Source organism: Lagopus muta, chromosome Z (genome assembly GCF_023343835.1).
Source record: "Lagopus muta isolate bLagMut1 chromosome Z, bLagMut1 primary, whole genome shotgun sequence".
NCBI lineage: Eukaryota > Metazoa > Chordata > Aves > Galliformes > Phasianidae > Lagopus > Lagopus muta.
Genome location: NC_064472.1, coordinates 34575080 through 34601417, shown reverse-complemented (window position 1 = coordinate 34601417; position 26338 = coordinate 34575080). Strand labels below are relative to the sequence as shown.

General features: G+C 39.4%; 1 protein-coding gene across 3 annotated transcripts in view; it reads right to left on the bottom strand.

The window, feature by feature from the left end:
• Positions 1–25941, bottom strand: part of FOCAD (focadhesin) — a 92185-nt gene extending 66244 nt beyond the window's left edge. Inside the window, exons 1-11 of one of the 3 annotated variants that reach the window (XM_048931674.1) lie at positions 25811–25941; positions 25177–25268; positions 21923–22011; positions 18346–18420; positions 16728–16882; positions 11218–11322; positions 5994–6095; positions 3270–3474; positions 2535–2741; positions 2000–2087; positions 622–818 (exon numbers count right to left, since the gene is read on the bottom strand). In XM_048931674.1, the coding sequence (XP_048787631.1) occupies positions 622–818; positions 2000–2087; positions 2535–2741; positions 3270–3474; positions 5994–6095; positions 11218–11322; positions 16728–16882; positions 18346–18420; positions 21923–21979 (1191 nt within the window). In that variant the 5' untranslated portion in view covers positions 21980–22011; positions 25177–25268; positions 25811–25941. The remainder of the gene's footprint in view (positions 1–621; positions 819–1999; positions 2088–2534; positions 2742–3269; positions 3475–5993; positions 6096–11217; positions 11323–16727; positions 16883–18345; positions 18421–21922; positions 22012–25176; positions 25269–25810) is intronic. The other 2 variants (XM_048931675.1, XM_048931676.1) reach the window with 2 other exon arrangements.
• Between the last annotated feature and the right edge of the window lie 397 nt (positions 25942–26338).

The following is a 26338-nucleotide window of genomic DNA, read 5'->3' as shown; positions in this document are numbered from 1 at the left end:
ACCAAGGAAAATAAGATTATTCTGAGTGGCAACCAGTTCTCTGTAAAACTGCAGAGCTTCATTTAAATGATGCTCTTCTTCACTACTGGGAAGCATAATGCCGCCACACATCGGATAGCTTTGTGATAGAGCATTTAATTTAAAGATAAATTAATACATTTCTTGGGCACTACGATTACTGTATGTGAAAAACAGCAGAAGTAAATAGACGGAGAACATTAGCACACATTAAAAAAAAGCCGGGATAACTAGCTAGTAAGGAAAGAAATACAGCTACACAGAATAAACAAAATAAGTGTACATAATGTGGTTTTCTACTAATTCCTGTTACTAATGAATGCTAAATTACTGAACTACTAAATGAATACTTCAGGTGAATTGTTTATGTGGTCTCTAAAAGGAACGCATGACGTCATTCAATTACACCAGTAGTTGAGTGTTACGCAATATACACATTGTAGAGTATTTCCATAAAACAGTATTACATAAACAAACTTGTAGATATAAAATTTTTTCCCAATCAGCTAGACAGAATGCAGCAAAGTGTTAGATGTACCCCCTATAAGTACCACAAAAAAAAAACAAATGAAAAACAACGACGAAAGAAACTCAGAATATTACCAATTCCTTTTGATTCTTTACATCTTCCTTCTTTAATATTTCCAAAAGATCTGTAGCCAGTTGCTGCCTAGTAGTTCCAGAATCACCCTCCTGTAAGCAGTCTCCAACTGACGAAGAAGATAAGATTTGCAGCAGAGGCATCACCAAAACAAGGGCTTTGGTTGAAATGTTTTCTGAAGAGGATAGGAGCTTGTAGGCTATTGAAGATAGTGGGGACAAAAAGACAATCAGCTTGGGAAAAAAGAACTAATATTGTTTGTATTTTTGCATGATACAAACATTTCTAGGAAACAGGCTGATCAAACAAAGTTGCACTTCCAAGAATTACGCAGTGCATAGTAATGCCGCCTATTCATTTCCATGGAAACTACAACAGATACAGAGAACACAATAACACTATTTGATAGAGCAAATCCTCAGCTACAAAACTGTTCCAATACAAAAATTTTTCCACACAGTCGCCACTGTTAGCTCTGCATTTTCACCAGCAATGAACAAAAGCCTGCATGCCACGCTTCTACAAATCTGCACCAACAGAGGTGACCCACAGTTGCTGTTGAAAGGCACCACCCACTGCCTCACTGTGCTCACACACACGGTTTGGTCTCCATAAACATCCAGCAAGTACTGATGAATGTCAAGATATACCATTTTTTTTGCATTGAAAAATTCAATTCCACCCCTTTCCTCCATACACACTTCCATGCCAGATGCTATTTTGTTCAATTTCTATTTTGACTGCCTTTCTGTCACACAACAACAAAACGTAATGGAATATTGTTGGGAAGGTTCACCCTCTTCACTCTCTACTGCGATCTAACATCCACTACTGTGTTGTGAAAATGTAATAATAAAGGAAGCAATACTTTTGGAGAATCCCTTTTATTTTCGGTAGAACGTTCTACTTAGAGACTCTACTCTTCTGTTCTTTATTGTACAGCACTTGATGGCTGCACAAAATTCAATAATGGAATGTAGTGTAGTCCCTCACTTTTACTGTAATAACTCAATCAAAACTGTTAGTCAAAAGCTCAGACAAACATTAAGAAGATAAACAGGCCTACTTTCTTAAGATCTATCAAAATAAACCATTCAGAATGTATTACTCTCCACTGAAAATATCCTCTTATTGACTTAAAAATGAAACAAACAAGCTTCAATAAAAAGGGATAGAATACAGTATTCATGGAAAAAGTCAATGTAGTGGAAAAAATTGAGCCATCAGATCATATTTTAGTTTTCAAATCAAGGGAAAATCCTGTTTATATAAAATATTTCACATTTCAACCTAAATGCAGGGGAGTGCAGAGCCTATTCTCACAAAACAAAAATAAATACAGTCTTAAGTGCATGGATTCTTCTTTCAGAACAACGTTACCTAGACTCAAGATAGACTTCTGTTGACTTTCTGGCGTTTGCAGCAGCAGAAGTGCTAGTCCAATTACACACTGTTCCACTGGAAACACCTATAGGGAAAAAATGAAAAAGGTTCAAGTTATCTTTGTTTTTCAAGGGGACAAACAAGAAAAGCAACTGTAATTTTCTAAGGAGTTTCTTATTGCCTTTTAATGAACGCAGTGATACAGAACATGCAATTAAGAATAAAAATAGCACACAGTAAGGATTTTAAGTGAGTAACTTAAAATGCGGAGGATTTGCGGATGGATGCGGAGGAAACACAGTACTCAGTTTAAACCAACACATATGTTTAAAGGTTAGCTTATATACACAGCATCAGTTCGCTTTTTTTTCCTTCAGAAGGTTTCTAACAAATAAAAAAAAAAATCAGCATTCCAAACAATACTGGTCACTCAAAGATGAATGCCACATATCAAAGTCTTAAAATCCTGCCTTTAGCATGACAGCCTTTAAGTTTAACATGACTATTTCCTTCCACAAAAATCAACTCTTACCTCTTGTAAGAGCTCAAAGTTGTCCTCTATTATGGAGATCAGAGATGAACATTCTCCTGTTACATTTAAACACACTTCACAGAAGCTTATCAGTTGCAGACATAATTGGGATAACTGAACTTTCCAAAACACAGGAAAGCGCAACAAGCTGAGGAATAGCTCTTGAAGAAAAAACAAGGCTTCTGTAACTTGTGGCAAGTCTTTAACCTATAGAGAGGTAGTTGAAAAACACATCCCAGTTTAATTGTCCTTCCTTATTTATGGAGAATTCCTTCAAGTTTAAAATTAGTTTTATTAGTCTACAGTCTTTTCATTGCAGTTATTATTAAAGCTTCAGAGAACAAAATTCAGGAATCTTTAATAAAACTTATCCACAACATCAACAGATGAACTTAAGAATTTAAGGTTCTAAAGTGACTGATAAGAAAAATCCCTTGTTCTTCAAATGCAGCAGAAAATTAACTCAGTTCTTGAGGTCCTACCAGCCAAATAAATTGTATGGGGATTTCATACAGCAAGGAAATAATATTTTTACAGAAATATTCTTCAATCAGATATTTCTACGCTACTCTATAACGTAACTAAGATTTTAACATACATCTAAAAAGAAATGGTTGTAGTATTTACCACCATGCAGAATCAGGTATACAGAAAAGGGAAGATAGTGCTGTATTCATTCACTTGAAAGGCAGTAACAGCACTGTCCTTGCTGTTGGGGTCTGGCAACAAATTTACCTGAAGATGTGGAATCAAATCACACAGGAGCTGAAGAATACGATGCTCCAGAACACAGGGTGCTTCTTTATGCTTTGGACCACGTGGCTGAAGTAAAATCCTAAGCAAGCCCATTCGCAGTTCAGCATATTCCCGTAACTGAGATGGTTCACAGTACAGGTATCTTAGAAATGGAGCCATTATAGCAACACATGAACTCTGTGCCCTGCAGTTAAAAGAAAAAAAAAAGTTTGCCAAGAGTACTTCTTACCATAAACTGAATGAATTCCAAGGAAAACCCAAGTAAGGTGACATTCCCTGGGTCTGCAGTAATTCACAGGATACAATTAACAGAAAGGCGTTAAGAAAAACATTACTAGCTCTCACAAAACAAAACAAAGAAAAAACCCCACATGATTTACTATCACAAAGTACTATCTATCATGAGATCTAATCTAACAACCACACAATGAAACGCATTTGTAAGAGACTAAGTATTCACTCAGGAATATGATTTGATATATACTTGAACATTAAGATACTCCTCATTTTATTCTACTTTTCCTGAATTCAAGAAAGTTACTTTCTGTGGTGAATAATATGAGAGTCTACTGCACCATAATGAAACAGTACTTGGAAAACGTTATTCAGAATTATCCTTTTTTAATTATTAAATCTGATTTCAACTAAAAACAGCTATCTGTTCCTTCTCAGTTATTAGAATCATAGAATGGTTAGGGTTGGAAGGATCCTAAAAGATCATCTAGTTCCAACTCCACCGCCATAGGCGGGGATACCTCCTTCTAGATCGTGTTGCTCCAAGTCCCATCCAGCCTGGGCAACAATCCCAAACAATTACAGGAAACAACAGCTAGTTTAACCAGTGCAGCTTCCTGGCAAAAAATTCTTTCAGTTTGACCATGTTAGGATTGCCAGTTGATCCTGACATTAGTAGACTAGTCAAGTAAGTCTATTATTAGACTCGTCAAATAAGACTAATTACCACGACCTTTAATAAAGTCATCCATTGTCTCCCTATCAGAAATTTGGTGAAATACACCTGGGTAAGTGGATTCTATAGAGGATGGAAAACAAGCTAGACATTTAGGTTCAAAGTGTAATGATCAGTGATGCAAAGTGCATCATCAGGTGTTCCACAGGAGTAATTAGTGGGTTCAGTGTTCCTTAGTCTTCATTAATGATTTGGTGATAAGATGGAGTACACTCTGCAAATTTACTTCTGATATCAACCAGGAGAGAGCATTCAAGGCACTGGTAAGCACATTTTTTCAAAGGAACCTGGATAATTTGGAGAAGCAGACTGACAGGAACCTTTAGCAACTGAACATGGCTTGGTGCATGGCCTTGCATCTGTATGCTTTCCTTTAGCAGGAGATTGACTTGATGATCCAAGTACCCTCCAACCCCTACAGTTCTGTGATTCTGTAATGGTCAATACATTAGCAAATATTCTGAAAATCAATGTTAGGGATGAGTTACAAACAAGACTCTGCTTTGATAGAGCTTGAGCGCAACTTAGAAGAAATCTACATCAACATATTATCAGTCTGGAATTCCAGTCCACAGACATTTTTGCACCAAAAGTGGTAGGAAAGTTTAAGGTGTTGAATTTGAAACACACCAGCAAAAAAACACAGTCAGACCTCTGTTGAGACTCTTTGTGAGTCTCAGATTTAGTAGCTGAGTGGAAAGACAAGTCTGCAAATAATATTTAAAAAATAATCCGATTATTTAAATTGGACTTTTACATGAATGTCTCTCTGTTGATCATATAGCTTACATCTACTAGAATTTTAAGATCAATAAACTTATTTACATTAGCAAAATACAGAAGTCAGTTTCACTATAATATTACTCTGATCTGTTTACACGAGTCTTCCAGAGAAAACTTCGACACAAGAGAAAGGAGATTCTTTTTATCTGAAATGCATACGGTTGCAAAAACATTTAAAACATTTGCCTGCCAGGCAGCTCCTCTGTTTGGTATCTTACACCAAAGTTTTACTGGAGAAGTTCCTTGGAGATAAGCATGAAAGAATGTTGAAACTGTTGGCAGATTACATATCTATTTCTTGTTAAATGTATGACTATGCCATTGATTTTCCTTTTTTTAAATCCTCTTTCCTATGAGATATAGCTTCCTGTGCTTATCTTACACCATCCATGTTTAGCATAGATCAGTTACACACATGATATATTAATTGTCATCTTTGACTAAACAGTCATAATTTTGGCAAATACAAATCATTCTTGTATCCCTCTAAAACTCTACTTGCTAAAACATGGTGCAGATTACAATTTTTAATGGGATTGGTAAACTTCTTCCATGAGTAGCTGAACTACAGTATTTGTGGTTTCTAGCATAGAAAGTGGATCTTTTTTTTTTAACTAATTTTATTTGATTTCTATTTTTAACTCTGCTTACAAAATAAATAATAAAAATAATTTTTTAATCAACTTTGCACACATTTCTCCACATCCACAAAAATGTTACCAATGCAGGCAATTAAAGAAAAAAATTAAAAATAGATTCTTAATGGATTATATTGTTACTTATTGTTCTATTTTTAACCTTTAAATTACAAAATTTAATGACACAATTATCTTTTTCCAAAGAAACTCTTTATATTGCTTACATAAAGCCTGTACAATTGCAGTTCACTTCAAGAAGAAAATTTTGCTGACAATTGAGTTACCTACTTTTCAGTTTCTTCTTTTACTTACCTCTCCGAACACTGATGGAAAAATACTGTTATCTGCTGAAGTAGAACTGGCCAGCAATCAGGTCTATTTTCAAGGACAGTGATTAAAGGATGAGGATTGTTCCTGAAATGCAGAGAAATCACATTTGGATCTATAATGCAGAAAGAAAGTGTGTAAATTTACTAGCTTCAAAATTAAAGCAGCTGTAGAGATGGACAGTTTAATACCCTGGTATCACCAACCCTCTTTACCTGCTTTCCCAAGACTTACATTATGAAATTAGTGCATTTTCTAGGATCCCTGGGAGAAGAGAATTAAACAAAAAGTCAATCTGAAAATTCTTGGCTCAGTTCTATTTCTCTTTTTTTTTTAGATCAGTGTAATCAACAGTGTTGTGTCACCTGATTTGAGTTGGTAGCAGCACATTTAGCAGTAGGTTCCACATAGTGCGCACAACATATTGAACTACAACATACTTCTGTCTTTTAAGCACAGGTAGTAATCTTCAGTGACTGAAACCAAATCAACCATTTGTTCAACTGAACACTTTAAATCTGTTCTCAACTGACTGCCCTCACCAGATTTTCTTTTCAGAAGGTCCCACAGCAGCCTGCAATCCTCCTCTTTATTGCCAGCCTTGGGACAACTGCTGATTTGAAAAGATCACCAAGGCACCACACTCAGCTATTCTTCACAGACAGACCTCCTACCACCCACACAAGTCTGCAGAATCAATGACTGACTGCCACTTACACCACCCAGAAGGCCTGAAAGAGCCCTATTTGACTAGCATGCAGACAGGATTGCTGCTTAACCAAGCTGCAGTTGGTGCTCTGGGCTCCAGCCCTCTCACTATGCTACAGGCCCTCCAATAAATTCATTCAGGTTTATCGCTTCTTCTTTGGACTGGGGGCCCCAAAACTGAACACAGTACTTCAGATGTCATCTAGTGAGCGCCAATACAGTAAGATTGATGAAACTAGCAAACAATAATTAGATGCTGGGAACTGAAATTGGCAAATTTTGTCTATATAAAGAGAATGTATTTTCACTGAGAAGAAAATCAGTTACTGGAACAATTCTTCAAGCACAGAAGTTTTTTGTTTGTTTGCTTGTTTAATTATACTGGATTTTCCCTCTGCTCCTCAAATAATTTTTTCTTCGTTAGATCCGTGATTCTGTTCAGGAAATAAGTAACTTCAAAGTACAGGGACTGCTGTGAGACTGACCACTGTGACAGACTACTTGCAGTGTGTTCAGAAAACATGCATTAACTGAGAAGTAGGCACACATTACAGCTCTGGTCCTCATTTTTGGGCCGGAGGTGTGGTAATCCCCATATTCATTTACCTAAGATTTGTTTACTTATATACATGGTCTTCGGATGTCTCCTCCATTTTACTGGAGTTAAAGAATCTTCTATAGTCTGTGTACAGAAATTCTAAAGACTAAGGTTATTGCTGCAATGCAGCTTTCAAAGACTGCAGCATTCAAGAGACAATTTGTTGGCTATCTAGCACTGGAGTCTAGCACGCCATGAAAAGAATCATTTTTTCAGGCAGCAGGTTAGAAACAGTACTGACTTATGCCAGAGCCTTGAAAGAGCACAGCCCTGTATAGACAGAGTTACAGCATCTGCTTATTTCAATACCTTTGTCATATTTTAATTACCATTCCTAATGAGAAAACTATGTCATCAGTAACTGAAGTACTCCTACAATGCCAAAATCAAAATGCCATGAAGCAGGCACACATGACACACCAAGCCCAAAATAAAGATGGCTTGTCATCCAATAAAAAACAGCTTTTATAACAACTTCGGTGTGCTCTCATGCACAAGCTCAATGCTAAAATAAACCTGTTAAGCTCCATAGTTAACTGTGATTAATAATGAAACGTCAAAATATGTAAACCCCAGAAGTTCTATTTTATAATGTTATGGGCATTTGGAAAAAGATGTGTACTGAGAAGTTTTTCTTCAGCAGTAACTTCGGGATTGCTCGAAAAAACCACCAAACAACTTAATGCTAGCAGAGACAGACCTAATCCAGTGGGAATGTACAGTTCTCACTCACAGTCACAACTACTTTCTAACTACTTCTGACTCGCTAAAGCTGGTGCCAACTTCATCATAAAAAATCAGACCATCCCAGATTTAAATTTTAGTTGCATCAATTATTTCACATATACTGAATGGCATGTTTGATTTGGTATTTAGCGACCCCTGAAGTACCAGTTTGTCAGAAAGACAGCGATACTTACACAGCTTAAGGAAACAATTAGGAATCCCAAAGCTAAGTGGTAAATGAGGCAGTTCCTATCAATTTACTAGGTTAAAAGGAACATTTCCTGCTTTCTTCAGCAGCAGAGACAAACAAACCCTTCTCAGTTTTCCAAGGTTGATTTGCTTAAAGGAAGTGTAGAGTCACAACTCTCAAACTACAGAGGCTTTCCTAAATGAAATCAGAACATGCAACCACACAAAATCCTGCAAACTACAACACGTTATTTTCTCCCAATTCTTTTCAAGAATTAGATATTATATCATGACAAGAAGATGCACTGTAAGTAGTTCTATTATTTATAATTGAGATTGGCTTTAAAAAAATCTATCCATTAGCCTGTAATATTATTTTATGAATGTTCCAAGAGAGACTGCGTATCATGAACTTTTGTGAACATTCTTGTATTTTTTCATTATTCATTGATGATTTTTGTATACTCTTGCACAGTTGACAGTATAATACAAGGGCTGCTCCAAAATTAATGTCTTCTTTTTTACTACATTCACCCACAACGCCAGAGGTGGATGTTGGTATAGCAGCAGAGGTTGAACTTTCCTGCCAGTATTTCATTACATTTTGTTGCTGTACAACAGATGGCAGCAGAGAGGCACTCTGACAAAACATTATCTGACATAGAAGTGCTTATGGAGGAAATTGATGGAATTGAATTCTTCCATGCAGAAAAAATGGCATCCACTGACATCCATCAATACTTGCAGAACGTTTATGGAGATTAAAGAGTTGATGTTGGCACAGTGAGATAGTGGGTGGTGGATTTCAGCAGCAATAGTAAAAGACAAATCACATTCCAGAGAGTCACACAGAGTACGGCACTCTGGCTCTTGTTCACAGCTGGTAAAAATACATAGTTAATACTGGTGACTGTTGAAAAAAGTAGCGTTTTGTAGCTGAGAATGTGGTCTATTAAATAGTATTATTTTACTCCTTGTTTATCTATTGTCATTTCCACGGAAATAAATAGGAGGCATCACCTTCAGAGTGACCTATGTAAGTGCACCCAGTTCTCCAAAGTCTCCTCCATTCTACATAAGCAAAATTAAATACTGAGGAAAATACATGATTTTCCTCTACCAAACAGTGTATTTTATGTTCTTAAAGCATTAGAATACAACATGCCATGACAATATCTCTTCTCTGCATAAAAAGACAGAAGAGTAATTGCTAAAATCAAAATGATTCGTAATTCCTCTAGAGCGGGAGGAGTTTACCAAGATCTCCTCTCAAGAAGACTGCTACTGCAGGGCAAGCAGCTTCATATTAGTCGCTCTAGATGCATTTGAAATCATCTACTTTAACATGGCAACCACTTTAACAGTAAGAACATTTAAGAGCTTCATCTTTATAGAAGAAAAAAAAAATAAAAACAGATGAGAGGGAAGTGGTCTTCAGTCTGCTTAAAATAAAAGCACCATTAGCAAACATCATGCTACTATATTTGCACAAGCCCCAGTATTAGTTCTTTGTTACGAAGCCTTCCTTTGCCCCTTTTGAGCTTCTAGCATTCATTTTATCTCTGTACTATCAAACTCATTAAAACTTTTAAGAAAAAGCAGAGTCAAAAACTACTTTTAAGTTGTAAGGAACTTCTTGAGACCATCTACTCCAAATCATTTGCTCCAGCAGAGGCAGCTAGAGAAGGTTGTCCAGAATTGCTCAGTCGGGTTTTGAGCATCTCTAAGGACAGAAACCCTACACACTTCTAGGCAACCTGCTCCAGTGTTTGATCACCTGCACAGTACCAAAAAAATAAGAATTCTCTTGAATAATATGGAATCTCCTGTGTTACAATTTGAGCCCATTTTCCAGTCTGCAGTCATTACTGTCTAGGAATGTCTTCTTCATACATTCTATCAGGAACATATACACACAGATAAGATACCAATGAGCCTTCTCAAGACTGAAGGGTCCCAGTTCTCTCAGCTTCTCCTCATATGAAAAGTGCTCCAGTCCTTCTGTCATCTGTGTGGTCTTTTCTGGACTCTCACCATTAAGTTCCATTTTTTTTTTGCACTGGTAAGTTGGCAGTGGACACAGCACCAAAATCTGTCTCACCATGGCTGAGCAGAGGGAAGGATTGCTTCTGCCAGCCTGCTGGCATCACTATTCCTACTGCATCCCTGGCTGCTGCAGGCCTTCTTTGCCACAAGGGTGCGTTACTGGTTCAGGGAAATGGCAAATATGCTGTTCTAAGTTATTGAGGAGTTGTCTGAAGTTGATGAAGATCAGTTCTGCTGGAACTATTACTAAAGCGTTAACTCCCTCACATTTTGCAAAAAGAAAGCAGCTCATACTCTGCATCTATCCTAGTGAGATTCTCAAATAAGATCTTGAATGAATTTCCAAAGCTTGGTTAAAGGAAGTAGCAAAGTATCACCTCTGACAATAATACTACCACATTCAGACATCCTCATAATATTATTCATTTCACAAAAGTCCTTTCCCATCTCATTTGTTGCTACTTAATATTTCAGGACATACCTCTCTCCCCGTACCATAAGGACTGTTAGAACACATTAAAAAATGTACAGAGACAGTTGTGACAAATTATTGTATTAATAACAGTATTCTAATAAAGATTTTGTTTTGTGAGAACTGTAACTGCTGAGAACTCTTTCTTCAGAAACAACTGCTTTATGTTGTTATGCATCTGCACAGCTGCGAGCTTGGAATAACGTCTTCCCCCAGCTGATAAGCACACATACAGATAACAAAGGCTGAGCTTAAAAATGAACCCAGGTTCAGCTGTACCCAGCTAGCTGTCCCTTGAATCACTCAAGAAACATGCAGCAGTTAACTCCCTTGCACAGACACTACCCTATCAGATTTGGCCAGAATTGGCTAGCATAACCCAAACAAACAAATAAATGGACTGAATGCCAGTATTAACCCTTATTACAAAATGTTTTTAAGGAGTCTATTTCAAACAAATTGAAACTAACCTGATTCCATACAAATTCTGAACAGCCTCATCTCCATCTCTTCCCAGCTGTGTAGCTTGAATTTGCAGTAGTTTCCAAATAGTTTTTACTAAGCCATGCACATTCCTGTTGACAAAAAGAAGTAGAACACCGTCAAGTGTGGATCAAGTTATTTGATTCTTACAAAAAAAAGAAGGAACCTAATAACAAAACTGACACTAAAGAAGCACTGAATTCTCCTTATGGACCTCTTTACACCTGTCTACACAGTTTTAGGCAGGCTGTATATCCATGTCTTTGTTTTCAGTCTTTCTGTTTTTCAGGAAATGAACAATATAGCAGATAATTATTAGTGTGTGAATTAACGCTTGTGATGGTTTCTTTCCACCTGATCTTAATAGCACAATTTTGTCCCCAGTTTAATGGTCAGTGGTATTCTAAAATGTTAAAGCCTGAAATTAGTGATTCTCTGCATGCAAATGGAAGGTAAACATTCAGTGTAGTACACAAATTTCAGGCTTACTCATCTCCATGAGAAAGCATCTAAATACACTAAAACATACGTTCTCAGAAAAAAATGCTTGAGATATCTAGTTTATCCTGACTTTAAATCTCAAGAGATTGTTGCATACAACTATTTTATTTCCCTCCTCTTACACTTTTAAGTTTGCTTTCAGTGAAAAGACAAGAAACAAGAAGTATTTTTTACTGTTAGGACTTATCCCATTTTCAAGGGATGATGATAATGAATATAAAAAAAGACCAGCAAAGACAGTAACAAATCTGAAGGTTGATACTGCTTGATTGAGTTTAAAAGCATGATATTCAAAATTCTGTTTTCTTTTTCACAGCGTTCCACATCTTTCAAACCAGATCACACCACACCCAACCCAGTTATTCACAGAATCCAAAATATATTCTGAAGAATCACGTTTTACACAGTGAAAATGTAGACACAGAGGAAAAGTCATTATTTATTATTTGATGGTTCATCCAGAAAATGCTATCATATATTTCACTGCTTCCATTACTAAAACAGTAGCTGAAGAAAAACAAACAGGAAGAATTAACAATATGTTTTATAAAAGATCGTCACCTAACAAATACAAGAAGTTCCTTCTATCACACAGTGGAAAATAAGGGTGGAAAAAAGAGGCTAGTGTTGTTTTACTGTTCTTTATTATTATTGTTACTGTCTTTATTTCCTAGCAGTGGAAAGTCAGAAAAATCTCTTTCATCTGTAACTCCACTTCTCCAACAGTGAATGGACCAGCTGGAAACATGAAGTTACGCATTTCATGAAGTTCACATACGCCTCTAACAGTACAAACAGAAATCACCATTCTCATTCAACAGATGAGCAAACTGAGATACTTAATACTAACCGTTATGCATAGAGTGCAGTATGCTCCATAAACACTTTCCTAAATGTTGAGTTTAATCAAACTAAATTTAGACTTTCTAAGTGATGCAAGAAGTCTGAACAAGAGTAATTTCTGTCAAAGCTCAATGAGACTTTACTTTAGCACTATTAAAAGATAAGAGCTTGCACGAACAGGCTAGGCCCACGTAAAATCAAAAAGGGGGTGATGTAGTTCCTCCTCCCCCCCAAAACAAACAAACAAAAACAGCAAGGCTTGATATTTATGAATGCTTTTGGAATCAAAACCTAAAACTCAGAACAAAGACAATGGACAACTATTACAAATAAATATCACTTCTAACTGCCAGATCTTTATAAAATTTAACACCACCTGCAGAGCAACTCTTCCATAAGCTGGCAAGGTACACCAGGGAATATCCCACAGAGATTCCAACAGTAGATGCCTCCACCAGAAAATGTTTTGGTTCATATTCCAGATAGAGGCAAAGAAGCATATGCTTTCTTCTGTGTCTTTTATACACTTTGCAGCAATGCTGAAAAACCAACACACTGTGCTTGCTTGTTTTCTTCCAAAAATGGATCAGTTGAAAAATGTGTCTGTAATCATTAAAATTAGTGGCTATCATGACACCTGGCTCTTCAAACACAGAAATCCAACCGTAGACAAGAATAGGAGGTTCAGCAGAATTCTGTTGCCAAGCAACCAAAACAAAGGAGCGCAGCAGGCCTACAGATCCCAGAGCAGCCAGCCTAACACACAGAGGAGGGGAGTCTTTTGGACAGGCATGGGGAGAAAGAGAAAAATGATCTTGGAGGCACTATAAGGCTTGAGCCATTTAAAGATCAATCTGTTGACATACCCCCAACATCAACAGAGCAACTATGCAGCGCAGAAGAAGCAAACAATAAAACAGTAAGAGAATGGGCTAGACTGATTGGACATTTCAGTACTGCTGGTCTGAATTTCCCTGATAGGAGGTGGGGGAAGAACACCTGCTTGAGGCTTTGCACTCAGATCCTGAACTCAAGTAGCATGCTGCTATGCCATACTGCAAGAATTCACTGCAGTGCTCCTGCTCAGGTAATAAGGACGTTGTGAAAATGTAAATACACAAAAAACCCTCTGACAGTTTCTTAAAGATCACAATAATTTATTGCTGAATAGGTTTTTAATATAATATTCTGGTTATTTATGATCATTCATTATTGAATACTGTCCACGGGATTTATCTATTCTATAATAGAAAGGGCTGTGATGATTCATACTGGCAGAAAACTGCTATTTTACGGAATAAAAGCAAAGGAAGTTGAAGGTGAACATCAAAAACAAAGTAAAATGTGTGCACGTGTATATCTGTATATATATGAGTGCATATTTATGCATATACACCAGAAAGTATGTATAAACAGACTCAGACACAAATGTAACTCTCCATGAGGTCTACACTTTAGAGGCATCAGAGGAAACCTGAATTCTGAGTCTACCACACAAGTACAATAACGCACCAGAGACACGAATAGTTTCCTGCTATAATAATAAGCAGATACTGAGAACCATGTAAAAAGTCAATGCAGATGAGCAATGGATGCATCTCAAACAATGTCTTTCCTAGCATGTAGAATTTGATACACCTGACAAAATAAAAACCACTAGGTGTGCTAAGCCCCTGCTAAATTCATCATAACAAAAGGAAGGGAAGAAAGAGCAAAACATCAGTAGTCTCTGCCAATAAAACATTTACTTAACTTCATCCAACACTGAAATGTGCTCAGCAATTCCATGTGCCTTTCTGGTTGCGAATCTCACATTTATTTTCTTTTAAAGATACTGTGCACACTGCTGTGCAAAGCCCCAGAGCAAACCTGGATGAAAATTTGGCTGGAAATAACAAGAAACAGCAGGCTAAGACTCTAAAACAATTGAGAGGGGGAAAAAAAAAAAAAAAAAAAAAAAGGCATCAGCACCAAAAAGAACCAATGAGAAACAATCATTTTAATCAGCTCCTGAGGCTACAGACATTTTAAACCCAGGGACTTCTGTGGTTAGGCTAAATCCTGCTTTGCAGTCTGCAGAGGATGTGGTTTGAACTGTGGCAGCTTGAGGAAAAAATGTCAAAAATATATGTATAGTGGTTCCTAGGTAATTTGCCAGCACTTACCATAGCAACTAACCATTTGTGGTGATTTAACATGTGGAAAAATCTAAGAATGAGTGGAACTGGGGCAGAGTCATGTCCTTTCAGTACTTTATTTTTGTCTTTAAGATCAATTCAGTTTAAAATACTGTCTTCTAGCAGTTTTTATCCTAAAGCAGAAATACTATGAAAATTTAAACTTCCCTACATACTGGTGATACTCTTAACAATCCCTAGCAGAACAGGAATTAAACATTTTTTAATCTGTAAGCCGCAGCTAATGAAGCTCTCCATATCATTTATGTCAAAGTGCTCAGATTCCCAGTGTCTAAAGCACAGGTGGTTTTGCTTCTTTGTTAACAATACCAATCCCTCCCTTGCTCCCAAATTGCAGATCCTTTTGAGTGCAGTGGTTTGCAGAAATTATTTACATTGTAAGAACATATTCACAAAACATTCCATAGGGATTCATAACCAACTATTGTAAACTCAACACAGAGTCTCATCATCACAGCAAGATCCTACACATAATTCAACTTTAAGCAAGTCAGCCACAAGGCTTGAGTCCTTTTCTTTTTCTTTTTTTTTTTCTTAAGCAAGTGATTTCTTCATCATTTCACTGCAGTTTAATCAAAGCTAAATTCATCCTGGGCTCAGATTGATCATGAGAAACTTCATCCTAAAATTGATTCTGCGAGTTTAGAAGGGCTGTGAAACGTATCTTCAATTGCATGGTTTCTGCAACCTCTGCACTGAGCTCACCAGCATAATACATCACAGGTGTAGCACTAGTTACACAGATCTCTCTGAAAGTAATGCCTCCTATTTATTTCCATGGAAACCACAACAGATACAAAGAGATACTTTTTGATAAGAGAAAGATCTCCGCTACAAAACTCCGTTTTTCAACATTTTCACCAGAAATGAACAAGAGACTGCATGCTGCACTCATAAAAATCTGCACCAGTGAAAGTGACCCAGTGTCACTGTTGCCACTGCTGAAAGGCACCACCCACTCCTCACTGCACTCACATCCACTGTTTGGCCTCCAGAAACGTTCAGCAAGTACTCATGAACGTCAATGGGTGCCAATTTTTCTGCATGCAGGGATTCCACATCTTTGCTTCAGACACACTTCCATGTTAGACACCATTCTGTCAGACTGCTCCTCACTTCCATCTATCACGTGGCAATAAAACGTAATGGAATACAGGTGAGAGGGTTCCATCCCTACTCCCATATCACCAACATCTGCCTCTGATGTTGGACCAACACAATAAAACAGGAGGTGTTACTTTTGGAACAGCCTTCATTTCAGCTTTGGCTAAAAATGACACTATGGAGAGAGACAAAAGTCCCCCAAAGTTTTTTATAAGGCTGGGTGACTTGAGTGATAACACTTACCAAGTCATCATTTGACTTTTCATTTTTAAGTTTTGTACATTGTACATATTTTCCCCCGATTTGCATTCTCTCGGTATATTGTGCTGACTACCTATACTAAAAGTACATCACAACATGTAAGTGTTATATTTGCATAATTTTCTAAGAGGTAATAGCTGCATAGTTAAGTATTATTTCTCCTTTAGCAGAAGTGGAAACACAAGCCCGTAATTCCTAATACCTACCCAGACAATGATGGTGGGTTTATGTGAACAACCAGTTATTTGGACAGGCAGATTAGGAAGGTATTCCCTTTCCCTTAAAGAAATTACTGCCATTTTCCTCCCCATGACAGAGGGAACAGAACCAGGAAGTGCCTTGATTTTTGAGGCTATCCACCTGCATGTGTGGGAGAGACTGTGAGTTCTTTCAGAGTCAAACCAATATGGTGACTGCCAAGATGAAAACTGTCCTGCAGCAGGATGGTAGGGAACTGTCAATTCACTGCCATGAATACTTGAGTACAGTCATTCACAGAGCCATTTCTTTTCCATAGGGCTTACAAGGGAAAAAAACACTGATTCATAAGTAGTTGGCAAAAGACACAAAATGAGACAAACAAATACCACCTTGCTGAAGGAATCAGGTTGACAGCTCCATGAAGAACATAGCTGAGCTCGGCATGGTTCTCTGCAACAAGTGCCACCAAACCCTCAGAGCAAGCTGTTCTCAAGGCAACATTCTCACTGCAGCACTTCTCCCAGAGTAAGTTCAGAGCAGGAGTCTAAAATTAAAAGTATGAGACAAGCAATAAGAAGGCTGACATCTTCTTTCATTTCAAACACACTTGTAAGTAAAAACCTGCTTAACAGCTTCTCCTCAAGCCTTAGAGAGTACAAAGAGGAAGCTGGAATATAGATTCTTCATCTAGTAAAGGACTACTTCAGTATAGCTCTCATGTTTCTCGTCCCCAGACACACTGCCTTCAGTATGTACAGAAGAATAAGACACAATGGGATTTTCAGCTGTGCCTGTGAGATTAGGCTCACATCAATTCTACTTTCCTTAGAAATATTAATATATAATTACAGACATCAGGAACTGCTACGTCAAACTGTGTCTATAGTACAGTGTAGTGCAGACAGCTGTTTATATGCCTCCTCTAGCTACAGAGGAGGAAGTCATCTTCATTCTTCAAATGAAGCCTTCAACTCTCTCCACTTGTTGTTAAAGACAAAGATCTATCCATCAAACCCACTGTTTATTTTGATACCACATTTGCATTTCTAAGTTGGTTTGCTGACTTTGTGGTTTCCAAATGCAGAAAGGAAAACATTTAAAAACATTTAAAACAACTGTATACTGCAAAATTCTCCTATGAAAAGAGGAAAGAAAAAAAAAGGGCACACATAATGTTAACAGGAGCTACATTCTGCTTCCTTCTGTTGTAGAAAGTCTTGCTATGTTTAAGTTCAGTACTTCCACAGGGTAGCAGAGGTGAGAAATCAGGTTTTAGCTCAAGATAGAATCCCATTTAGAAATATGATCATGCTCAGTGTAGAGAAACTACACACCTCAAACATTTCCTTACATCAAAAGCGAGGTTTTTTGAGGTTTGATTTTGGGTTTCTTAGTTTGGGGTATGGGACTTCAGACAAAGAAAAAATCCACACTTTTTTTCCTGCTCATTTCAGTACAAATTAGCACTGGAGAGGAAAAACAGAGGAAATCCTAGGACCTCCCTAACACGGCTCTGACACTTGCAAACACCAGCACTGCATATAGCTCTTGGTTAATAAGATAGATTCATACTTACATGAGCTTGACTTAATTAAAAGTATGCTTTTACACCATGCTCTCTAACATAAATGTGAGCTCTTCCATTGTTAATATATAAGAAAACATCAATACAGCTATCTGAAAGTATATACTTTCTAAATGCCCATATTGCTGTCATTTATTTATTGTTAACAAAATGGCAGCATCTCACCACATGTCACTTCTGGTAATGTAAATAAATTCAAAACTCTCTTTGGTTGAGCAGAGGAAGATATTGCTATTATGCAGAGTTAAGGTTTCTGCCTTCTCACCCTGAAGGCTGAGTTATACCTGTACACCCAAACACATGGTGTCAGCATGCTTAACTTCTAGAATTTATTAAAGTAACACACAGGAAGGAAGAATCCACAGAAAAATGCAGGCATTCATGGATGGGAAAGAAGGCAGAAGTCAAAGAATGGCACAGACCTGGTGAGAGGCCTGCTTGATCTTCTCTGAAGAAGCATTTTCTTTCAGTACTGCAGCAATCAGATGGCCCACTGCCTAAATAAAAAATAAAAAACACATGCAGATCAAATGTTATTTTTTTCTTCTTCACTACAGAAAAAAACAGAAATAAGTGCATCTTTTTACAGAGCTTTCTGTAAAATTAGGATTATTCATGTACTCAGGAACTGCAGACATTTTATCAGCTGTAATAGACCTATGGCTCCATCACTGTACAGACCTCACAGCACACTTTACAGCACTGGCCATTATTATATTCTTTACTACTCAAGTCAGTGAAAGCAAGTCTTGAACTCGCTTAGTGAAAGCAAGTAGATTTGAACACAGATCAGAAACACGCAAAGTTCTGAAGCGCTGCTTTAGGAAAACACTGATGATAAACATGGTCTCACAACCTAAACCCTTAGCATACCTGACAGCACAATTACACTCAGAAATGTTTGATTTACTTTAAATCAAACATTTGGATTTAACTGTATTTCTCATAAAGCTATTTGGTGGCAAAAAAAACGCAACCAAGACGACTGATTTTCCAGGCTCTCCATAAAAAAACAATTTTTCAGATTATCAACATAACCAGAACAACAGCTCCATCTGCTCTCCAATGGTAAGAACAGATATTTACTTTTGGACAAAAATAAACGAGGAAACAAAGAAAAAAAAAAACCAAAAAAAAACCACAAACCACACGATTAACATTTCTGTTATGTGTATAAAAATACAGGAAAATACTTTAAACGCTTCCGGGTTTCTTCTCTTTTTAGGATTTATCTGCAATTCCTTCAAAGGCTGGCCATTAGTCTGATATGATGAACTCTGAGATAGCAGGTAACATTTCTAAGAACAGTGCCACTATAAATCTACACACCTTCCTAGACTACAAGATTGCACTTCTCAAAGGTTTCAATGTGTACTCTGCCATTCTTCACACACACACACACACACACACACACACACCAAAAAAAAAAAAAAACAGAACAAAAAAGCTTATTATGGAAATAGAACGAGAATGAGAAAATTGAACTAAGTCAGGTCTTTGCTTCTGTGCAGCTATTTCAATGAAAGAGCAGTAACATAGTCTGCCCACTCAGACCACAGCCTTACAACAGCTTTTTGGAGAACAAGTGAGCCTTCTATTATTTTTCTTTTTCCGCTGTAAGAAAAGATCAGGTTTGAGACCATCTAAAGAACCTGAATTTGCACAAGTCCATAGGACCTGACCAGATCCATCCATGGGTTCTGAGTGAACTGGCGAATGAAAGCAGTGCTTGGGGCTGAGTGGCTGGATGACTGTGAAGAGGAAAGGGACCTGGGGGTGTTGGCTGATGCTCAGCTGAACATGAGCCGGCAGTGTGCCCAGGTGGCCAAGAGGGCCAACAGCATCCCGGCCTGCATTAGAAATAGTGTGGCCAGCAGGAGCAGGGAGGTGATCATCCACCTCTACTCAGCTCTGGTGAGGCCGCACTTCAAGTATTGTGTTCAGTTTTGGGCCCCTCATACAAAAAAGACATTGAGGCCCTGGAGCGTGTCCAGAGAAGGGCAACGAAACTGGTGAGGGATGTGGAGCACAAGTCTTATGAGGAGCGGCTGAGGGAGCTGGGATTGTTCAGTCTGGAGAAGAGGAGGCTCAGGGGAGACCTCATTGCACATATCTGGACATACGCAAAGCATTTAACACTGACCTGCACGACGTCCTGGCCACCAAATCAGAAAAGAATAGGTTTGATGGGTGGACCACTCTCTGGATAAAGAATTGCCTGGACGGTCACACTCAAAGAGTCGTGGTCAGCAGCTCAGTGTCCAAGTGGAGACTGGTGACAAGTGGCTTTCATCAGTGATCAGTGCTGGGACCAGTGCTATTTAACATCTCTGTAGGCAGTGTGTGCAGTAGGACTGAGTTGCACCCTCAGCAAGTTTGAAGATGAAACCAAGCTGAGTAGTGCAGCTTGGTAGGGAAGGACGCCTTACAAAGGGACCTAGAAAGGCTTGAAAGGTGGGCCCATTCCAACCTCATGAAATGCTACAGGACCAAGTGCAAGGTGCTGCACCTGAGTCAGGGCAATCCCAAGCGAAATACAGGCTGAGTGGAGAATGGCTTAAAAACAGTCCTGAAAAGAAGGATGTGGAAGTGTCAGTTGATGAAAGATTGGACATGAGCCAACAGTGTGTGCTTGCATGCCATAAAGCCAACTGTATTCTGGGCTGCTTCAAGAGCACAGCTAGCAGGTTAAGGGAGGTGATTCTGCCCCACTATTCTGGTCTCCTGAGACCATACCTGGATTATTGCATCCAATTCTGGAGGCCCCAACACAAACAGGACATGAATTTTTTGGAGTGAGTCCAGAGGAGAGCCATGAAGATGATCAGAGGACTGGAGGACCTCCCTACTAGGACAGGCTGAGAGCTGGGGTTTAGATAATAGGAAGAAATTATTTACTGTGAGAGTAGTGAGTCACTGGAGCAGGCTACCCAGTGAGGGTGTGGACACCCCCTCCCTGGAAGCATTCAAGACCATGCTGGATGGGACTCTGACAACCTGGTCTAGTGGGAGGCGTCCCTGCCTATAGCAGGTAGGGGGTGGGAACTAGACGATCTTAAGAGGTCCCTTCCAACTCAAACCATTCTATGATCAGAAACTTCAGAAATAAACAACTGTGTCCTTAAAAATTTAAGTTCCATTTTATTGGACAAAAAGGCTTATCAATAAAAAGAGGCTTCTGTGAGCTACATAAAGTAAAGTCAAAATACAGTTTAGCCCACCACATTCCAAGATTCATCAGTAAAACCTTTTCTTCTAAAAAACCCTGCTCAAGTCCCTCACTTTGCTGATCCTTGTTTGTACAGGCAACATGATCTGCAGAGCAGATGTTTGATGACAGCTAGAATAATACCTGGACAGCTGATGTCAGTGTCTTTTGAGGGGTCGCAGAATAGAAGTGGAAGCCAGAACCTCTGGAAACAGAGGTTATTACTTTCTTCCTTGCTGCTTGTTAAAGATACTATGAAAAACACTTTATTTAAATGAGAAAGTTAAAGGCAGATGTTTATTCATATGATATGAAGATAAAGGCATTTTGTCTGCTGACCATACTGAATCTCTACAGAGTTTCTAAGGTCAGACAAGACAGCAGTAGTTCAGCTGTCATCACACAGGAGGAAAAAAATACATCAATCCTAAAGACAGCTGCATGAAGTATTGTCAAGAACTTCCAACTCACACATGACGTCTGGCAACTCTTTGCTTCTCTCCAACTGACAGGGCCACTAGAAAGCATTTGGCCCTACTTAAACTTTCCAGGACTGGAAGCTTTCTAATTTTCATGCAGAGACTTTACAGCGATGAGTGATTATGTACTGTGTTCAGGCTACACAGACTCAGCAATTAGCTTTTGTTTGCATCTGAAGTATAACAACTACTTATGTTTTCTGGTTTGAAGCTAAAGGTCTTTCTTAAAACCTCTTTGGAGCCAGGTAGCAGAACACCGAAGAAAACTCTTTACAGATTATTCCATTTGTTTAACATTCAAAATAAAATTACCTGTGATTGAATAACTGCGTTAGGGAATTCAAACCGCTTCTTGATGTCATCTGACATTTTGGCTCTGTCATAGGACACTAACTCATACCCTGCAACACAGATTAAACAAAAAATATGCTTGGGACTGGGCAATACAGTTTGATATTTGCTAGAAAACATGCTTAACAGCACAATGCTTAAACATGCTTAAGCAGCAGCTGTGAACATTTCATCTCCTAAGTGTACCACATTAGCTTACCTCACTTTATAAGCTTAAACCTGAAAACAGCTAAAATCCTGAATACCTTTTGCTCTCACGTGAAGAGTGAATGACCAATACTTCATAAAGATAGATCAGATACAATTCTATACAGCAAAGCATACGCAAACTCTGAAAGTATAAAGTTAAGAATGCTCTTTAGGGTAAATCTCATTGACTTCAAAATGGGACAGCTCAGGAGTGTTCAATTTCAAACATGATTTAAAAGGCAAATATCTCCCCACATCCAAGTACCTCATGCAAAAACAGAAATAAAACAAAAATCCATCTGTAAGACTGTAAATCAGAACTGCAACTAGAGACAAACAGTTGCCAAAAAAAAAAAAAAAGCCAAATTTCTCTAGAAGTTGAATATGTATGCATCTCACAGCATACAGGAACCAAAACTCAAAGAATCAGAACTCAGTTTACTTTGCTGCACACCACTGCTACAACAAAATTGTTTGTTGCATTTGTTATAATCACATCTTCAGTCATTTCAGAAGTCTTCCTTAAAAAAAGAAAAAAAAAAAAAAATCAATACTACAATCTAGCATTTGCTGAAGAGCTAACTCTAATCACCTGCAAAAAGAACCGAGACAAAATATGCATACAATGTACTCCAATTTCAACATATGCTATTGGTGCAGTGCAATCAGAACATTGGCACCAGTTCTCCAAACGACAGGATCAAATTCTGGAAATGTGCAAATGCACTATGTACCATAGCAAATTCCATTCACAGAAGGAAGACTCTAAAATAACATTTATCATTTCCATGAATATAAAGTTTCAATAGTAACTGAAGAGACAACAGCCAAAATCTTGTTGCAGACAATTCCAAATATGATTTATAAAACAGAATCTCACCACTACCAAAAACCAGAGTTAAGTATACAAAAACAAAAAAAAAACATCAAGAAAAACTAACACTGCCATCACTGCTGCCACAGAGCCTTTTTTCTCAACCTTCTGCCTTGGTTTTTGGCACTGAAGATGTAAAATCTAATGAGAGTAAGACAAGATAGGTGCAGTGAAAACAAATAAAACAAAAAGGTGAAATTTCTTCCCTTTCTAAGTTTAAGTACTTTAATTTGGAGAATACTTGCTATTAGTTAAATGAAATTCTGAACAACTCCTTCCTCCCACCTAGGAGAGATGGCCACTGTCCTTTCCACTGAGATGTTTACCATGCCAAAACTGGGCTCATGAGAACCTCATAAAGTTCAACAATGCCAAGCACAGGATTTTGCCCTTGGATCAGGGTAATCCCAGATATGTGTACAGGCTGGGGAACTCACAGGGAGCAACAGTTGACAATCAGCATGCCAAGCCACTTCTGTAAGTAAGAATAAACATCAGTATTTCTTGCAACACCTTTCTCTCCTTCCCATGAATGGCTTAACTGCCACACAATCATCCCAAGAAATGCAAAAGCAGCAACGAAGAAGTGTTTCCTATTTTTATCAGCCTTCTACCACAAAAGAAAGGAAGGCCAGGGTCATGGTAGTTCACAAATCTCTGGCCTATCAGCACCTCTGAAAAGTACTTAAAGCTTTACTCTACAAAATTTGGGACAGTACTGCCTCAACCCCCACCACCCTCCGCTCCTCTCAAAAATATCCACACCTAGCAGAATCTCCCTTAACAGCAGTAACTCCAATACTGCTGTTCTTTCCGTGTTACAGCTGACAGATTGTTAGCATTGCACACAAAACAATCTTTCAAAGGAAGCAACATCACCCTGAATAAAATCCATTCATTTGCAAAAGGTTCAATGTGATCAATGTCTCATTTCCCTGCCTACAAAAAAAGAAAAACAAATAAAAAACAGGTATGCTACAAAATCTTGCAGATTCTCACAGCAAACAATTCCTAATGTGCTGCTAGAGCCACGCCAAAATAGCTCATGCCAGCAGTGATAAACTGGCCACTACAAATCCTAAAACCTTTTAGGCCAGAAGCCTGCCATGCTAAGTGTTAACAAGTTACATTGTTCTTGACCTGATAGGGACTGTTTGTTTCCTTGGCCCAAGGTTAGCCACCCACCAGGTCAGGTTTCCCAGGGCTCCATTCAACCTGTCCTTGAACACCTCCCCAGGGATGGGGTACTACAGCTTCTCTGGGCAGCTTCTGCCAGGGCCTCACCATCCTCTGAATAAAGAATTTCCTCCCAGCATCTCATCTAATTTTTCCCTTTGTCTGTTTAAAACCATTCCCCCTTGGACTATCACTATTAAACCAAAAAATCTTGCTTATAAGCTCCCTTCAAGTACTGGAAGGATGCAAAGAGGTCTCACTGGATTCTTCTATTCTCCAGGCTCAAAAAGCTTGGCTCCTTCAGCCTGACTTTGTAGGAGACGTGTTTGAGCCCTCTCATCAGCTTTGAGGCTCTCCTCTGGACATGCTTCAAGAGCTTCAATGTCTTTGTTGTGCTGGGGGACCCAGACCTGAACATATTACTCTAGAAAGGGCCTCAGAAGGGAAAATTGCTTCTCTCTCCCTTCAGGCAACCCCTTTTTTGAAGCAGCCCACTATACTGTTGACCTTTAGGGCTGCAAGAGCACACCACTGACTCATGTCCAGCTTTTTGTCCATCACAGCTCCCAAATCCTTCTCAGCAGGGCTGTTGCTCCCTGCGAGTTCTCCCAGCCTGTACATACACCTGGGATTACCCTGATCCAAGGGCAAAATCTTGTGCTTAGCATTGTTAAACTTCATGAGGATCTCATGAGCCCAGTTTTTGACATGGTAAACATCCCAATGCAAAGGATAAGCAATACTTACACACTGGAACCACAGGAGGGTTCCCTTCGTTTTAAATGTTCAGATTTGGTCCACACTACAAGTTTACTCCAAGTCACTATTACAAGTTAAGCTAAACTAAATAACAGAACACAGAACTGCCATTCTGACTACATTTCTTATATTTGCTGTGGTTTGCTTATTAGGAAGGAACTCCCACTTCAAACCAGTGATCCTCTCAAACCAAAACAGAGTGAACACAGGCACCCACCAGCAAGGACTCACACTGCTTATATTAATGGAGTACTGTCAAAAACACGGTTGTGCTGGTCCTGTCAGCTACAGCAACACACACATGGACACCTGGCAAAGGGAGAGACAAAGGTGGGTTACAGGTGACAAACCTATCTCCAAATGTAATACAGCAACATGTCAATGACCGGGCACCACAGGACGTGAGCGTGTTGCTCACCTCCTCTGGCGCCCGTTACAATCCGAGTCTAGGCAACTCACGGGGACAGACGCCAACCAGGCATAGGAATAAGCAGCACTCCTGATCTGGACCCCAGAACCCACTAACAGCCCAAAGACACGACAACGGCGCACATCCAGTACTCCAGCGCTTCTAAGCGTGAGAAGACTTCAGAAAAGAAAAGCGCTGAGTAATGACAGCATCAGCGACTGCTCGCTCCTCGGCGCCGTCAGCCCCGTAGTCAGGCAGACGCGGAGCCCGGCGGCCCCGCACGCCGCCCCAGAGGAAGGGCGGCTCCCCCCACCCAAAGCCGAGGCCGGTGCTCTGCGCCGGGCGGCTCCAGGCCACTAAGGAGCCCGCCTCTCCACTACAAGCTCCGCACCCGCACTCTTGAAGAGGGCTGCGACCCGGCTGCCCATCTCGCTGCCCTCACCTCGCCCAGCGCCAGGGTCGGCTCTCGGAGGCGAACGCCGGCGAGGGCCCCGAGCGGCCCCGGCAGCGAAAGGCGCCTGCGTGACTACGGGCGCCTGCGCTTCGGTTCGGAGGGCGGGCTCTTCTGCTCTGCCGCCAGGCCTGCTGCTCCGACTGGGCGGCCCAGGGAGCGGAAGGGCGGGGAGTGGGAGGTTGGGTCGAGTCTGTGGTCGTGCGGGAGCAGGCGGCTGTGAGCGTGAAGTTCGTCATGGAGGGGCTTCGGGGAGAAAATTAGAAAGACCAAAGCCCAGCTAGAACTGAACTTGGCCACTAAGGTGAAAGACAACAATAAGTATTTTTATAAATACATAAACAGCAGGAGGCTGGATGCAGTGGGGAACATGGTGACCAAGGATCAGGAAAAGGCTGAGGTGCTTGATGCCTTCTTTGCCTTTAATAGCAAGACTTGTTGCTTCTTGGGAACACAGCCCCCTGCACTGGTAGGTAGGGATGGCGATCAGAATAGGTGCTGCATGATCCATGATGAGAT